Genomic DNA, 17,961 nt, shown 5'->3' with positions numbered 1-17,961 from the left:
GTCTGTGGTGTAAAAGGTCACATTAGCAATTAAAGAAAAAACACATAAGCAAAACATGGTCAGGTCAAAGTGTCTGAATAATTTTGGTCCCAGATTTTTATCAATTTTACTGTCTACTGTACGAGTTCTTTTTGGGTATAATGTGTCAGTTTACTTTACTTTGCTATCCTTGCTTACATAAATAAACTATAGTGTCCTGCACCCACAAGTAAAAAAATATATCTGGTGTCTGAATTTTTTTGTTTTGTTTGTTTGACTGTATTTTAGAATGAAAAGAAGCTGGAGGACCTGATGTTCACATCTAAACAAAATGAAGGTACAGTAACAAATTAGGCTACATTTAATAACATCCTATCAAAGTGTTCAAGTTATAAATATTTTACCATAGATCAGAAAAGATTTGTGTAAATTGATTCATCATTCACTTCATAATCATCACAATTATTATTATTTTAGCAAAAGCAAAAGAGTGTCTTGTGTGGAACAAATAATGACCTAAATATATAAAATTGATGAACTAATAAAAAAAAATGAATGTAATGTAACAGTATGTGTGTATATATATACTGTAAATTACTATTTTGTTCAATAAAAATCATACAAGACTCAAATGGTTTGCCTTTTCAGGGCTGTTGTAACTAAGGTAAATCTTAAAAGGGAATCCAATTAAATAATTTGTACTTTGTAACATATTTTGTTTTGTTTTCAATAGTGGCTTTCTCGGTTTCTCTGTCGTACTCTAATGGACCGCACTGCAGTCCACACACCCTGATTTACAAACACATCTAACCCTAACTATTAATGGAGATACTTATGATGCAAACACAGGTGCAGTAAATCACTTTATATACTGTGAATGTGACTTTTTCCAATTTTTGTCTGATACAGGAATCTTTACAGTACCCATAAGGGAGTGTATGACTTCAGGGTTTTCTCTAAAGCTGATGGAAGTCGATATAAAATGATTTCTGCAGGCCTGTTTAGGAACAGCCAGCATGAAATTTCTACATGCACATTAAGACGGTGGTTTTATTGGCTCTTCGAATGGAGTTTCTCTTCTGCTGAAAAAAAGGGAATGAAATGCATGTATATCTTTATCCTGAATATTGTATTATTGGATATTGGAATGGACATCTGCTTTTCCCCATGTGATCAAAACAAATATATGTATACAATATATTTCTCTAAAGCATTTGGAAATCAAAATAGGCCTATATGGTAAAAGTACAATATGTTTAACAATGTTAAAAGGCCCTAGATTGAGCTCTGGAGTCAGTGATCTGAATTCAACATAAGACTGATCGGAAATAGAATGAAAGCATTTTCCAATATAAATGTGGATTCTTATAATAGTTGTAATGCTAAATGTCTGGGCTATACCAGCAGACGATGTACTTTCACCAAACATTGGTGAAGAACTAGGGAAAATAATGGCCATGGAAACAAGGATGAGATCTATGGAGAAGGAAATGGAACAACTAAGAACACAGAACGAAGGTAACGTAACTGGACCCTATATACATGACAATAATCTATATATTTCTTTAGCTTTCATTTGCTGTCCATGTATGCCCTGAACATCTGTTTGAATTATTATTATTTTAGCACAAGCAAAAGAACTGAAGATCTTGTATAATACAACAGTTGACACAAAGATCAAAATGGATGAACTAATAAAGCAGAATCAAGGTAACAAATTACAATTTGCAAATCAAAAGTCTCTTTTTAAAAAAATGTAAGGGCTGTTGTAACTTTTCTATATACAGTATATGTATCATATATTAATTATATATTTATAATATATCAGCTTTTGTCATCGGAAATAAATAAATTTTTAAGATAGAAAAGTAATTTTAAACAGCAAAAATATTTCACAATGTTAATGTTTTTGATAAATATTGCATTCCAGTATATTTGATCAAATAAGGGCAGTTTTAATTCATTTCACATTTATTTGTATAGTGCTTTTCACAATACACTAATGTTTCAAAGCAGCTTTACAGAAAATGACAAAAGCTTTTGTGGAAAAAAAATCTTACCCCCAACCTTTTTAACTGTAGAGTAAATAAATGATATAATTTTTAATCCAATGTATATGTCTATGTTTTAGCTCCTAAAGTGGCTTTCTCAGCCTCTCTGTTGACCTCTTTTGGACCCCAAAATGTTGGACCCTTTCATAATGGTTTACAAACCCTGATTTACAAATACGTCTTCCTCAACACTGGAAACGCCTATGATGCAAATACAGGTGAATCAATTCATATAGTGTTAATATCTCTGCAATGTTCTATAATGCTCCCATTTGTATCTGATTAACCTTTGTTTGATACAGGAATCTTTACAGCACCGGTGAAGGGAGTGTATGTATTCAGGATTTTCTCAAAGGGCAGTGGACATCCACAGAAAGCGGTTACCGCAGGCCTGTTTAAAAATGACAAGCATATCATTTCTACACATGCACACCAACAAGGTGGTTTTATCAGTTCTTCAAACGGAGTCTCTCTGCTGCTAGAAGATGGGGATAAAGTAAAGGTAAATCTCTATCCTGGCCAATGGATTTTTGACAATGGAGAACACCATCACAGCACATTCAGTGGACATCTGCTTTTCCCCATGTGATCTTGCTGACAGTTTATTCACCCAAAAAAGCTTTTCATACATAAAGGATGTACAATCCTTAAAAGAAAACAATTCTCGGACTATAACTAAATGTAAATCAATTTCATCTAATAAGGCAAAGCAAATATTCTTCATATCATGGCTTAGTTTAAGGCAATAGTATCATTAGTGCAAACCCCTTTATGCATGTAAAGAAAATTAAAATGTGCAGAATGCAACATTACTGATTATAACTGATCATTAATCATAACCGATTAAAAAATACGAATGTACGGACTATGAGGAAATCAACCTTTCCAGGATAGGAAGTACAATTGACCCCGTGTATCTCCGCAAATGATTTCCTTGGGGTCACGGGGGTTCACCTCCAGCACCTTGACAGGGCCTCCACACACAAACATGCCAACCTGTGAAATACAGAAAATGAGTGGGAAACAGAAAGGAATGGAATGTACACTGGTATATATGGTGGAGGAGTGAATATGATTGCAAATCCACCCCTTCAATATACTGTGAATAAAAGAAAGAATGAATGAATATACCTGCTTCTTAGTGTGTCTGTCCCACAGTTTGACAGATCTGTCATAAGACGCTGAGATGATGAGGCTCTTGGTAAGCCGCAATACACTCACTTTGTCTGTGTGTGCCTATAGAGACCAGTCAACAGCCACCCAATTTATCAGCAGCCCATGACTTCATGACATATATTCATTATATCTATGAGGAAAGCTAAAGGATACTTGCCGGTTTTCTTTTAGTCCAGGTGGACAGATTAGGAGGCTGGTTGAACCATATGTTCCCTTTATAATCACCGCACACAAAAAAGTCTGTAGAAAAAAAAAATCACAATGTTCACATAATGACCACTAAAAGGTCAATGGGTCATTGTTTAGATTTTTTTGTTGTGATAAAGTTGATGTATTTACGATTTTTTGTTTTGTTTTTTATTAAAATACATTTCTCTTAAATCAGTTTTTTTACTACTATTTATATGCCGTTCATCGGTTAATCTTCCCCAAAATTGTAAACATTGAGCCTTCCAGGCACTATCAAAACGATGAGAGCGTTCCGCTCAGATCGGTCAGTCTCTGTCTAGCTCAGCAAATAGCGAGTGTTTGAGGCGTGGCTACTGTAGCAGGCAGAAACAGAGCACAATGGACGCTTTGATACAACATCATGCACTCGTTTGCAAAGACAAATGTACCAGAAAGTTTATGTTTACTTTGATGTGTCCAGTGCAAACTGCCTCAAACAGTTGTGAATAGTAATTTATTCTGGAATGGACTTGAACGGATGACTTGCTACACGTTTTACTGACAGTTTATTCGCTTTAGTGTAGAAAATGGTAATAAAATATGACAAGTTAAACTGCCAGAACAAATTCATCTTGATAATGTCAGATAACTTTGATAGAAAGGTATGTAATGGATTACAATTTACAATCAACCAATCAGCTGTTAAATTTAAGTACACAATTAGATAATAACAATTTAGGTCAAGCAATGACCAAGCAATGCTTACTATTGTTCAGTCTGTGGTGTAAAAGGCCACATTAGCAATTCAAGAAAAAACACTTAAGCAAAACATGGTCATGTCAAAGTGTCTAAATAATTTGATCAATTTTACTGGTAGTCCACTGTAGGAAGGATTTTGAGGTATAATATGTAACAGTTTACTTTAATTTCCTATCCTCACTTACAGATGAACTAGTGTCCAGCACCCACTAGTAAAAAATAATTTTTGGTTTGACTGTATATTGAAGTGTAAGAACAGGTGTACCGTTTTCCACTGCTGCAGCTGTGATCCAGGAGCTAATCTGCGCCCTCTTCCGGTTTGCAATTTGCAGCTGTTCAATCTCTTCCTTGCTAGGTTTCTCCTGCTGCTCCTCCTGCTGCTGATCCTCCTCCTGCTGATGCTCCTCCCCCTGCTGCCCCTCCTCCTGCCCCTCTGCCTGCTGCTTTTCTTGCTGCTGGTCCTCCTCCATATTCTCCCACATCTCCTCCTCCTGCTCCAATGTCTCAGGCCTCTTACCCACCACATCGTCACAAAAGGTTAAGTGAGGGTGAGTTGGATTCAAAGACAACTGAAAGACAGACCGTTTCAGATCATTTAGTTTTCAGACATTTTTACAATGTCAGTGTCACATGATGATGACAGATGATGAACTTACAAGGAAGCCAATATACAGTACACTCTTTTTCTGTCCCAACAGCCAAAAGCTCTTGTTATCATTTTCCATCATGCCGATAGGACGTACCTCGTCTGTCCAGCTACAACAAAACACACGTACTGTACATTCACTTTTTATTACCCAATGAAGTAATGTTCTCATTCACTGTGCATTGTCGCATGCGCCGCCTTGCACAGAAAAAGGCTTAAAGGTGCAGTGTGTAATATTTATTAGGATCTATTGACAGAAATGCAATATCATATACATAACAATGGTTCATTATATGTAAGGTCTTTATACCCCACTGAAAACATAATGTTTTTATTAGCTTAGAATCTGCCATTTCTATCTACATACACCTCGGGTCCCCTTACAGTGAAGTTGTGCCGCCATGTTTCTACAGTAGCCCTAAACGGACAAACTGCTCTACAGAACACTAGCTACTCTCTGCGGTCTCAGACAACGACATCTTTGTTCTGTGTCGGCCACCATAGCTTCTCTATTTGCTTTGAAAGGGAGGTGTGAGCGGTTGCAATTCGCAACCTTACCGCTAGATGCCGCTAAAATTTACACAGTGCACCTTTAACAGAAATCTTTTATATGTTAAAATGATGTGGTGCTTATTTACGAATAAGTTTGTTTGGTTGATGAAGTAGTGGAGATCACATCGACGACTGTTCCATTCACACAAACTGCAAACAGACTTCTACAGTAGAACAAAAATCTCAGGGGATTCTCTACTGTGTATGAAGACATCTTATCGAGTCTGGAACAAAATAAAATCCACAAATAAAATTGTGAAATTGACAAACATTAAATTAGCTATAGACAACCACTCAGGGGTTAAGCAAATATTATATTATTCTTAAAAAGAGCAAAGTTTTCTTTAGCCACAGTGTGGAAAAATATTTAGAACATTATACCAGTATTAAAAATAGATATTCATTCTAAGATTTGCTAAAGATAATAAATAATAACTATATTAGATTTTAAAGACAACCTTTTAGTGATCTAATCCAAAATCAAATTATTATGAAATAAAATAATATTATTATGCCTGTATGTAATCATGCTGCTGAAGCAAAATGCATTTTCAAGACTGACATGAAGATGAATAAATATACATCATGCAATTCTAAAAATCTTGAGTGGTCGTATATTGACAAGTCTTTTGTAAAATTTTGACCCTCTTCTCACAATGAATGTATTTGTAAATCAGGATGTGTAAAACATTATGAAAGGCAACAATTTTGCAAAACGGAACTTTTAATGTGAAGACGGTTAAAAGTTGATACCTCACAATGCAATTCTTGGTGTCCTTCTCCAGTTTCCAGACCAATACAGAGCGGTCGCTGCAACCCACTGCTAGCTGATCGTCTGGCATACCGGTGACTGCACATATGCTGCCATCACTGACCTTTTAGTGCAACACACAGAGAGCTGTTCATTCAGACATTTCCAACTGAAAGAAGGTAAAGAGCCCTCACACTATATTTTGCCAACTGATCAACAATTAATAAACTCCCAACCGACGATTACCTTCTTCCAGTAAACCATTGAATTCTGATGCCATATCTCCAATCTGCCTGTGTCATAACCACACACCATGTGTTCATCAGTATCAAGGAAACACACAGCTCTGACACTGCCCTTCTGGCAAGGAGGAGCTTCTGTGGATGATTGTATATATAAAAATGTGTTATGTTATTAATGCTGATCTAATGCTAATCTGTGGATTTATGTGACAGTTTAGCTGAGTTAATTAAGAATGACCATTTTGCCATACCCATTGCTGTGGTGACACTCCATGACCTGAGGGAGCGATCCATAGAGACAGTGAGAAACTCCGGCAGTCCGGCCTCTTTGCACACTAAAGCTTGGATTTCTGCACTGTGACCATGCAGAGTATTATGATGATGTACCTATGAAAACAGAATTTTTGTGAATAAATTAGTGTAAGACCGCATGAATTCGCTCCAAGGATCGGTAGCGAACCGCGGTGAAGGCTGCATGCGCGTTCAGTGTTTCAGCTGGAAAAATGTTAATAAATTGTTACATTTTTTATCCTTTCTGAATATAATTATAATATTCTTTATCTGACTCCATTTATTAAAGTTGTCGAATTTAGAAGAGAATCCCAACTGGTGGTTTGGTCATTTATTTTTGATAGTTAATCATACATTTAATCATTCCGTTTTAACCCTTTGTTGCAATTATACCGTTCTGTATTGGAGATGGTTAATAATTACAGATTAATTCAGAAAGGATAAAAAATGTAACAATTTATTAACAATCAAGTAAATGTAAAATGTCAATTACATAATAGACCTACATCTCTTTTAAAAGGAAACACACATTCTAATTGTGGTTACACTTAAAATATGTAAACTTAAACCCTTAATTATACTCAGTAGGCCTCTGCCTAGAATGTTATCTGTGAGAGAGAGAGAGAGAGAGAGAGAGAGAGAGAGAGAGAGAGAGAGAGAGAGAGAGAGAGAGAGAGAGAGAGAGAGAGAGAGAGAGAGAGAGAGAGAGAGAGAGAGAGAGAGAGAGAAAGAGAGAGAGAGAGAGAGAGAGAGAGAGAGAGAGAGAGAGAGAGAGAGAGAGAGAGAGAGAGAGAGAGAGAGAGAGAGAGAGAGAGAGAGAGCCAAAGAGCAGCTCTCTCTAGAGAGAGCAGAGAATCAAAAGAGGCCGAGCTACAGTTCGGATCTTCTTTTATCCTCTTCCCTGATTTCACCAAACTCAAATATGACTCTTTCAAAACTGACCAATCAGACCAAACCGTGAGACGTTTGAAAGTAACCAAACAGACGAAACTTCTCCCACTGTACCAAAGGTGTGAAAAGCATTTGGCCAGCCAGCCATTCTTTTGTCCTTAGAAATCCCAAATGGCCCTTCTGATGGCGTTAAGGGGGGAAGGGGGTTGAGTCAATTTAAAATATCTTGGTCTAACAGTAAAGCAGATGATTTTGTTCTATTTCAAATATCTTTGATTATTTTCCACCTTACAATTAGCAATGCACTGATATTAAAAATCTGGCTGATGGAGATATTTAAATTTTATGGCCAATAACAACAAATGGCCAATATTTTAAAATTGTATACCATCTTATTAAAATAAAGTAAAATAAAATAAACCACTAAACTCAAACCAGTTGTTTTAAAAACTAGAAGTGAATTTAGGAATCGCAACATTATAAAATGTACATTATGAAAATAGCTATTTATTTTGTTTAAATTTTTAATTTATAATAAATACATTTAATTTTTATTTTATTTTAATGGCTGCAAAGATCATCTAAATATAGGTAAAATTAGGGGACCCTTTATAATTCAATATCCAGTATCAACAATATGGTATCGATATAGTATGCATCCACAGAATTAATCTCTGGGAATTATTTAAAATATCTGATTTGCAATTCATTTTATTTAAATGATTAATGAAAAAGATACAGAAGTGAGAGTTGGTTACCTGCAGTGGATGCCAGAGTTTGACAGTACCATCTTCTGATGCTGAAGCTACCAATAAGTCTTCTGATTTTAAATTCTCTCCCAGGTCTGTATGCAAAAAAATTTTTTTGCTATGTGAGCAAGATAGACTATTTGGCTATCAATCTGCTGTTTGTGTGTATATTTGTTTTTTAGTCACTGTACCTGGTTGAGAGACAACGGTGCAGTGATGGAGACGAGACTTGTGGGCCTGGATCCTGGTGACTTGCATACCTGATTCCCACTTCCAAACCATCAGCAGTCCATCTGTAGTCCCTGCCATTACATGATCCTCCTATAGACATTAAAACACACATAAATATCAACAGTTCCACTTTTTGTATGACATTGTGGCATGTGGTCCACTTTGACCTTGCTTTAAGGTGCAACTGCCTTACCCAACAGCACAATGTGCTCAAAGATGAACTAGACAGGATCTCTCTCAGCAAACTTCCTGTCTGGATATTCCACATCCTCACCTTACAGTCACTGGAGCAGCTAAGCTGAGGTGTGAGAGAGGTTTTGCATTTGGTTACAGACACACAGAATAAGATGTTATTAAAATGAACTACTGCACTTTGCAAATGGCTCTCTTACCACAGCAGATGATGTCCAGGCACATCCCGTAATCCAGTCTCCATGGCAATGGGGAAAAGACTGGGAAAGAACTGGAGGGGAGGAGTTTACGTTCCATATCATCAAAGCCTATCGGAAGAGATTATGATAAAAATTGAGTGAGAGAGATATTGTGTATTTTTTCCAGTGACAGATGTGGAGTGGACCAAGTACCTGATCTTTCCCTCCTGACAGCAACTCTTTCCCATTAGGACTGAAGGCAAGGCATGTGACGCCTCCATTGTGACCTCTCAGAATACACATCACCTTAGGGTCGATCCAGGGCTTAGAAGTCAATTTACTCTTCAACCACAGAGCAATAGTGAAGTCCTCTAAAACAAAATGACATATTAGTGTTATTAAATTATAAGTGCTTTTAAAGATGAACTTTAAGTGAGTGTTAGATGATGGGAAAGGTCGTTTGAATGTAAAAATAGGTTGAAACAAGTTTGCAAAAATGTAATATCCAATATGGACCTAAATCAATCGACAAAATGTTTTGTGTTCACTGACCAGATGCAGATGCCACACAAGTGGAGTTTTGAGCCAAGGCGAGAATAGCTCCTTTTTGCACACCAAAAGATCCTATCGAAACAAGGCTTTCCGAATTTTCTCCTTTCTTTTCCCAGACTCTGAGATGGTGGTCCATGCCCCCAGACAGCAGCAGCTCTCTTCCCCCTCCCTCCATCCACATGAGGCAGAGCATGGACACCTGCAGCTTCTCACTGGCCCAGACCTTCTCTCCTGCAGCACAAAGCATTTTGAAATAGGTTATACTTCTGGTTACTCACAGTCCTCGCCATCATTTTTAAGTGGATAGTTTTTTGCACTTTATTCTGTTCATGTTATGGCTTTTGAGAACAAGTAAGATTGAGAAGCATTTTGAGAATGTGAGTATTTCTGGATGAGCACATTTGTATATGCTGGATGCAAATATTTATGTACCTGACTTCAAATTGAACATTTTGATACCATCTCCATGGTAACCCACAGCGGCGTACCCACTGGCCACAGCCACACACAGAGCATTAGCTTCATCTTCATTTCCATGTCTGGTGCGCTTTTGTTGTTGCTGCAACACTGGTACCTGCAAATGATGATTAATTAATAATGGGATTAATCATAATTAATCCTTATAGGGACTCAATACCAAAAAATTACATTTGCATTTCCTGAAGGAAATATCCATGCTTCTAAGGTGGCAAAAGAATAGTGTTGATGTTTCAGGAAAGCTTAAGATCTGGTTCAGCATATATGAAACACACCAGTGCTGCTTTGGCTGTGCGTGAGAATCAATATAGTGTGACAGTCTTAAAGTGTAAAGAGTTTTATCGTTGGTTTTATTAGATGTGTGATGCATTTTTGAGATAGATATTATAAGTAGAAAATATAATCCAATTACATGACATGATTATTAATTTGATCCCATTTATTGCTATTTGCAACAACAACAAAAAAAAGAAAAAAAGTGTGATTTAATATTTTAATTATCTTCATTTAGGCCCATAAATTAAAATAATACATTCCCACTAAATTAAAAAGTTATATTAATAGGCCTAAATATCATTTAAACATATTCAAGTATACAAGTTTACAAAAAACAGATAGCACACCTTGGAATCTGTACTTCAAGCAGTTCAGGCTGAATTCATTGTTGAATTTAATACTTATTAAACTATTTATACTGCTTATAATGCTTATAAGTAGCAATTCTAATTTAAAAAACATTAAAAAGTACCTTTTTCTCTCCCAGTACAGTGACAGATCGCCCAAGACCACCAGACCACACATTAATCTATACAACAAAAGAGACATAGTGTTTTAGGATGCCTTTAGAGTCCAAAAAAATCGAACAATTGAAAATGAAGACTGTAAGATCATAGTCCTCACCACACTGTCATGTCCAGCGCTCAGTAAAAGGTTTCCTCCCTGCAGGAAGTTTAGTGACTGCGTGCAGCCACGGTGGGCATGATAACTGCCCACACAAGCAGCTGCTGTCACTGACCAGAGCCGCACTTCTCCTGACAGACAGCCTGAGCACAATATGGAGGAGCAGGGAGAGAAAGACAGACTCCGCACTGAACTCTGATGACCTAACAGAGTCTGAAAAAGAGAAACCGTTAGGAGGGAAATTAAGCTTTAGTATATCAGGCATAGTTACATATCTTTGGGGTCTTTCCTCACCGTAATGTTTTTCTGTTCAAGCCAGTTCCACAAACGAACAGCTCCATCCCAGCAGCCCACTGCCAAGAGCTGGCCCTCAAGGTCAAAGTTCACACAGTTCAGGGGGGAGGGATTCATGAGAGAGGCCACCTCTGTGCTCTTCTGTGCTGACCACACCTGAGTACGGCCAAATAAATGATGAATATGTCAGTACAGTACAACATCACACCTAGTTCAGATACAAAATGATTTTTCCTTGGTTTTACCTTCAACTTTAAGTCTAATGAAACTGTGGCAAAGAGTTTTCTGTCTGGACTGACATCACATCCTGTGATCTTGTTGGAGTGGGCATTCATGTGGGCAGTTCTTAAAGTGACAGAACATTTTGCACAGGTTTGTCATCTTTGGTTCATTTTTTTGCTAAGTAAATTGTACATTTGAGATAGAAAACCATTACCTGCAACCACTCGCAACATCCCACACCTCCACCTGCCCATCAAACGAGGTTGTTGCCAGAAGCTCCACCCCAAGGAAGATACATCCAGAGATGCCATCACCACTGCTCGTCAATGACTTCAATTCCTGTTTTTAAAAAATTATGTCAAAAAAGCCAATTACGATGTTCACTGAATTATCCTAAAAATGGCCAAAATCATAGTAGATATACACCGATCAGGCATAACATTATGACCTAATATTGGGTGGGTCCTCCTTTTGCTGCCAAAACAGCCCTGACCTGTCAAGACATGGACTCCACTAGACCCCTGAAGGTGTGCTGTGGTATCTGGCACCAAGATGTTAGCAGCAGATACTTTATGTCCTGTAAGTTGCGAAGTGGGGCCTACATGGATCGGACTTGTTTGTTCAGCACATCCCACAGATGCTCGACTGGATTGAGATCTGGGGAATTTGGAGGCCAAGTCAACACCTCAACACCTCAAACTCGTTGTGCTCCTCAAACCATTCCATTTTTGCTTTGTGGCAGGGCGCATTATCCTGCTGAAAGAGGCCACAGCCACCAGGGAATACCATTTCCGTGAAAGGGTGTACATGGTCTGCAACAATAATTAGGTAGGTGGTATGTGTCAAAGTAACATCAACACACTGCTTCAGTCGGCTTGCCTTCTTCCCATAGTGCATCCTGGTGCTATGTGTTCCCCAGGTAAGTAACACACACGCATGTAAAAGAATGATGTAAAAGAAAACGTGATTCATCAGACCAGGCCATATTCTTCCATTGCCCTGTGGTCCAGTTCTGATGCTCACAAGCCTACTGTTGGTGCATTCGGCAGTGGACAGGGGTCAGCATGGGCACCCTGACTGGTGCCTCATGCGCAACAAACTGCGATGCACTGTGTATCCTGACACCTTTTTTATCAGAACCAGCATTAACTTCTTGAGCAATTTGAGCTACAGTATCTCGTCAGTTTGATCGGACCACACGGGCCAGCCTTCGCTCCCCACGTGCATTAATGAGCCTTGGCCGCATGGCCCTGTCGCCGGTTCACCACTGTTCCTTCCTTGGAACACTTTTGATATATACTGACCACTACAGACTGGGAACTCCCCACAAGAGCTGCAACATTGGAGATGATCTGTCCCAGTCGTCTAGCCATCACAATTTGGCCCATGTCCAACTCCCACAAATCCTTACTTTTGCCCATTTTTCCTGCTTCTAACACATCAACTTTGAGGACAAAATGTTCACTTGCTGCCTAATATATCCCACCCACTAACAGGTGCCGTGATGAATCAGTGTTATTCACTTCACCTGTCAGTGGCCGTAATGTTATGCTTGATCGGTGTATGTTTATCTATGTTTACAACTGTTACCTGTCCAGTCTCTGTATGCAGAAAGTGAATTGTTCCCTCTACAGTTCCAACTGCTACAAGTTTTCCATCAGGACTCACCACCACACAACTTGGCTCAGAGTGGAAGGTGGAAACCAGTTCACTGAGCAGAAAAAAACAACATGAACATGCATAGAAAAATCTAGATAAACAACTTTTGCACATAGTAGTGTACAGTAATTCTGAAACCACATTATTAAATTAAATCTAATTCTACTTCTAAATTCTAAACCTTAATAAAACTAGATTTTAGGATTTAAAACAAATTAAAGGATGTATAAGTATATAACTGTGTTTTTATAGATCAGCCAGCATTCATTTAGACTTATAACTGAATGGTTAAACTCTGAATCTGAGAATAATATGCTATTAATCAGACACAATATAAGTACCTGACTTCTTTTTGTGCTGCATCTGTGAAGTTTAGCCATTTTACAGCATGCACCCCGCCATTTTTTGATATGCTTTCAGCCCACAAATGTGCAGAGCTGTCACATGATTCATTAAGAGCTGTTTGTACAAAGAGAGCAGGCCATTGAGAGAGGAGAAGGCTGTGGCGCTTCAGAAAACTGAGACAGTCTTCAAAATTCTTCAGGTTATCTGAAAAAGCACATGAATTTGGTATAGGTTTACTGCAAAAACTGTAATTTGTAGTTCCAGTACATATTAAGATCATTAATCTATTTTGAGTCCTTTTTAATGTCAGAGTAGTTGGGTTTTCATAAACATACAATAATATAAAAGAAAAATACCTGTTGATTTTTTGGATTGCATCTGATTCGTCCCATATTTTTGGGCTAAATGGATACAATGAAAAACAATCAATATGAGAACCTGTGAGCTAAACAGAAAAAAGAAAAATAAAGTACTGCAAAACATCCGATGCTTTACCGAACAAAATGTAGGTCTCCAGAAGTTGGTGAAGAAGTCCATGCCGCACATTAGCATAGAGGAAGTAGTAACTCGATAGCAGAAAACACAAAGGCTCCCACTGATTACTGCCCATCTGATCAGAGAGAGAGAGATAATAGACATCTCTTATGAGTTTATAACCTCACATTGGTCACTGAAGCTGAATGGTTGAAGAAGAGAGTAGGGGAACACTGACCAGGTGGGCAGGGAGATGAGACAGAATATCAGCGTCAGAGTGAAGAAATGTGTCCTTCCCCTGTGGATTTGACCGTACCCAAAGGTGAGCTGGGAAGAAAAAGTAGAAATAAATATATAAAAACACATACACTAATGTAGTCTATAAAGTCTCTTATGCTCACCAAGGCTGTATTTATTTGATCAAAAATACAGTAAAACAATAATATTGTGAAATTTTCTTTTTTTTCTATTTTAATACATTTTAAAATAGCCGTTCTCATTGCTTAACCGTTCCATTCTGTGCCTATGTGGTTTAATTTTCCACTGTGGGGTTGACAACAGAGCTCTTTGGAATGTAATACAAATGCATCATGAAGGATGATCAGATATTACTTCTAATTTTATTATTAACTTGTGTTAACTTCGCTCAAATATCATGCTTGGCCAGCTACAAAGAAAAACCAAGCTCAAGTGGAAATATAACTGGAACGTTCTCTACCATGCTTTACAGTTACAGTTCGGCCCAATGGTGGAAAAGCTGCTAATGTAATTTACTCCTCTGATGGCCATTACTACAGTCTTCAGTGTCACATGATCCTTCAGAAATTATTCTAATATGCTGTTTTGGTACTTAATTAAGATTTCTTATAATTGCCAAAGTTGAAAACAGTTGTGCTGCTTAATATTTTTGTGGAAACCCTGATCCTTTTTTTCAGGACTCTTTGATGAATACAAAGTTCAAAAGAACAGCATTTATTTTAAAGAAGAAATCTTCTGTAACAATATAAAAGTCTTTACTGTCACTTTAATTTAATGCATCCTTGCTGCATAAAAGTATTCATTTCTTTAAAGCTACACTGTGTAACTTTTTTAGTTTATTCTTAGCTAAAAACACTTAGTTCTTTCAAAAATATATGTGCTCATTAATGTATATTTACTTCTTTCAAGTAATAAAGTATTCTCGTAAGTTTATAATATGCCATTAAAAATACATACGGGTAAGGGTTCTAATGCGGGTCGCCATGTTGCTCCTCCATCTTGAAAGTACATTAGCCAAAGAGGGACATACCCGTAAATTCAAGCTTCGCCTTTCGCGTTTTAACACTCGATGGCACCGTGTCGAATGTGGACGAGGTCGAACTGGAAGCCATGTTAATCTTGGACTAAATCGGCCACCGTAGGAGTTAAAACGAAATCGGAATTGAGAGGAACAGAAACTAATATTCACTGGATGGTCACATAACTTTTCACCGCTAGATGGGGGAAAATATCACACAGTGTAGCTTTAAAATAGTTTTACCTGAAATTATCAAATGACTTCTGGTTCTACTCTCCTCAGTAGACAGGTACAGATGTTCAAAGGCTGACCTCACCTCTGGATGGGTCAAAATCAGGAGGTCATCTGACCCCTGAACGTGAGACTGTCCAATTACACTGGCGGTCCAATAAGAATAAAGTATTAATTGTCAAAAACTGAAGCTAATATTTATGTCCACATATTTCACCGTGCTGTACCTGTGCAAAGTTTGTGCCAGCTGAGAGAATATTGCCATGGGAACACGGCTCTGTGGATGCCTTGCTATATGGAGAATTTCCTGCCATGACACCGGTCCACCTCTGGAGTTTAAATCATTGCACATGTTCAGTATAGTGTAAAGATCACACTCGCGCAGCCCTGTGGAAGAAACAGAATGGTGATGAGAAATAATTATTTTCAATACATCATAAAAACGAAAATGTTATTTAAATCATTCAATTATTCAATAAAAACTATATAAGATCTTAATATGGGATACAATTTATAATTAAGCTTTATCATAATTTTTTATATTTAACAGAACCTCTAAAATGTCCCCAGGTGCAACCAAGTAAACTTTTTTTAAAAACAGATTCATGTTTAATTTGTGCTTTAAGACGTCAATTGGGCAACAGATCTTTGGGCAACAGAAAAAATAAGCAAAACAAGTAGAATTTTTGGACATGATAATATCATGCTTTCTAGATATGTACCATGCAAATACCATGATGTGTGAATCATTCAGTGCCATATTAATATTTGATACTAATCTACCATGTTAACCCTTTTAAGAGAGAAGGGCTGGACAATTTAATTTGGGCTTGTCCCCTGTAGAGACAACCTTAAATAATTAATTATAATCCTGTTAAACAGGATTATATTAAAACAGTTCTTGCAGAAGTGCACTGCACTAAGTCAGCAATAAATATATGTCTTGTACCGGTGGAGCTGATGGCAAGAGTGGCTAATGCCCATCCCAGTCCTGCTCTGCAATATTGAGTCTCCATCCTCAGCAGACTGTGTTGCACCAGCTCACCAAGGGACTGAGGAAGAGACTGGAGGCTGTCCTTCATCTAAATGACAAATTTCATCATCAACATTATGTTCAACTTTACATTTATAAAGCTAAAAAACTTTATGTGGATCACTATAAAAGGGATTGAACAATAATTTACCTTCTCAAAGGAGGCATAACTCCTGAGCTCCTCACAGGCCAAATGGAGGTAGAATGGACTCGCAGAGCCTTTCTTCATCAGCAGTGTCTGAAGCTACAGGGGAACACAACAATAAATAAACTAGCCATGCAAAAACAGCTCTCAATTTTTTCTTATAGTACTCCAGCAGCAAGAAAGCAGAAGGAAAGTTCACCTGGTTATTGAAAGCAGAATCGCTCAGTTTCTTTCCAAACCCAACAAGCTGCTTCTGCACAATCTCCTTCTTGTCAGGTAAAGATAATTGCCCCAGTGGAAATGGCACGGCAGCTTTCCTTTTGCTAATAGTGTTTTGTAGGGATGATTCTGAAGTAACACTCAGGACCAAACAGACACCCTGAGAGGACAGTGAACACAGGAACTGGCTGATGAGAAGCTTCCATAATTTTTAACTACACTTATTTAAAGGTTTAATTCCCCAAAAAACAAAAATTCGGTTATCATTTGCTCACCTTCATGTCGTTCCAAACCCATAAGACTTTTGTTCATCTTCAAAACACAAATAAAGAGATTTTTAATGAAATCTGAGTGATTTCTCTCCCTCCACTGAAAGTCTATTTGAAAGTTTATTCACATAGAAACATTGACTGGCAAGCGTGCTTGAGCTTCCGTTTATCATATTTGAGTGCTCTATGTACATCCGCTGATCAATGTTTATATGTGAATAAAAGCCTAAATAAAATGTTCATCATATAAAGCAATTGTGTTTCTTTTGAAGATTTGGATTAAACTGCTCGATTCATATGGACTTCTTTTATATGATCTCTTTACGAATGTTTTAAAGCATCGGAGTATTGGGTGAATAGACTTTCAGTGGAGGGACAGAAATCTCTCCGATTTCATTAAAAATATCTTCACTTGTGTTTTTAAGATGAACAAAAGTCTTTTTGGGTGAACTACCCCTTTAAGTGTGCACGTTTCTCTCTCACACCTTAGGGACGTGCTGTGGTATCCATTCTGACACCCTTTGACCCCGACCGTCATGGACACGGTCCGCCCCATCAACAAGCAAGGCCAGTGGCTTCTCTTTGTTCAGGTCCTTCAAGTTCAAGTGGAACTCAGACAACAAGTCTCTGTAATGCAGCAAGAGAATAATTATGAAATGAGTTTGCTTGTGTTCGCATATGACAATGCATGTTACGTCAGATCCTTCATTACTTATAAGATGTATTTGGAGGCAACTCCTCATCATCTTTTCTTTTCCTCAGCCACAGAACAAGGCAGCGAAGAAGCTGCTCAACACTGCAAGCTGACTGGCTAGCATCTGTGGAGTAGGATATGACATCACAAAGAGGGGCTTTCTTGTTTTTGACAGAGGTTTTGAGTGCCTGGGCCAGGGCAGCCTTAATAAAACAGAAGAGACAGAGAGATATTCAGAAGAACTTAATTTGTACTGCTAGTAACTCATCATACATTGGGCATTAATACATGAAGATACAGATGGTTATTTGTAC

At 37.7% G+C, this 17,961-nt stretch overlaps 1 protein-coding gene across 1 annotated transcript in view; it reads right to left on the bottom strand.

Moving 5' to 3' along the window:
* Positions 1-1,916: 1,916 nt before the first annotated feature.
* The window catches only part of tep1 (telomerase-associated protein 1), a 32,337-nt gene continuing 16,292 nt past the window's right edge, over positions 1,917-17,961 (bottom strand). The window contains exons 24-56 of the mRNA XM_079818756.1: positions 17,666-17,850; positions 17,439-17,580; positions 16,665-16,844; positions 16,472-16,564; positions 16,237-16,369; positions 15,515-15,674; positions 15,300-15,433; positions 14,019-14,107; positions 13,802-13,916; positions 13,663-13,707; positions 13,303-13,510; positions 12,893-13,013; positions 11,517-11,641; positions 11,326-11,425; positions 11,081-11,236; positions 10,787-10,999; positions 10,635-10,691; positions 9,842-9,983; positions 9,410-9,640; positions 9,071-9,228; positions 8,879-8,986; positions 8,680-8,784; positions 8,447-8,576; positions 8,265-8,350; positions 6,576-6,711; positions 6,329-6,459; positions 6,085-6,206; positions 5,418-5,555; positions 4,790-4,889; positions 4,399-4,702; positions 3,364-3,446; positions 3,162-3,266; positions 1,917-3,026 (exon numbers count right to left, since the gene is read on the bottom strand). Coding sequence (XP_079674882.1) covers positions 2,907-3,026; positions 3,162-3,266; positions 3,364-3,446; positions 4,399-4,702; positions 4,790-4,889; positions 5,418-5,555; positions 6,085-6,206; positions 6,329-6,459; positions 6,576-6,711; positions 8,265-8,350; positions 8,447-8,576; positions 8,680-8,784; positions 8,879-8,986; positions 9,071-9,228; positions 9,410-9,640; positions 9,842-9,983; positions 10,635-10,691; positions 10,787-10,999; positions 11,081-11,236; positions 11,326-11,425; positions 11,517-11,641; positions 12,893-13,013; positions 13,303-13,510; positions 13,663-13,707; positions 13,802-13,916; positions 14,019-14,107; positions 15,300-15,433; positions 15,515-15,674; positions 16,237-16,369; positions 16,472-16,564; positions 16,665-16,844; positions 17,439-17,580; positions 17,666-17,850 — 4,455 coding nt within the window. The 3' untranslated portion in view covers positions 1,917-2,906. The remainder of the gene's footprint in view (positions 3,027-3,161; positions 3,267-3,363; positions 3,447-4,398; positions 4,703-4,789; positions 4,890-5,417; positions 5,556-6,084; positions 6,207-6,328; positions 6,460-6,575; positions 6,712-8,264; positions 8,351-8,446; positions 8,577-8,679; positions 8,785-8,878; positions 8,987-9,070; positions 9,229-9,409; positions 9,641-9,841; positions 9,984-10,634; positions 10,692-10,786; positions 11,000-11,080; positions 11,237-11,325; positions 11,426-11,516; positions 11,642-12,892; positions 13,014-13,302; positions 13,511-13,662; positions 13,708-13,801; positions 13,917-14,018; positions 14,108-15,299; positions 15,434-15,514; positions 15,675-16,236; positions 16,370-16,471; positions 16,565-16,664; positions 16,845-17,438; positions 17,581-17,665; positions 17,851-17,961) is intronic.

This window comes from Gobio gobio (assembly GCF_949357685.1).
Source record: "Gobio gobio genome assembly, chromosome: 6".
Classification (NCBI taxonomy): Eukaryota; Metazoa; Chordata; class Actinopteri; order Cypriniformes; family Gobionidae; genus Gobio; species Gobio gobio.
Note: the sequence above shows the minus strand (reverse complement) of the source record. Positions and strands in the feature narration are given on the sequence as shown.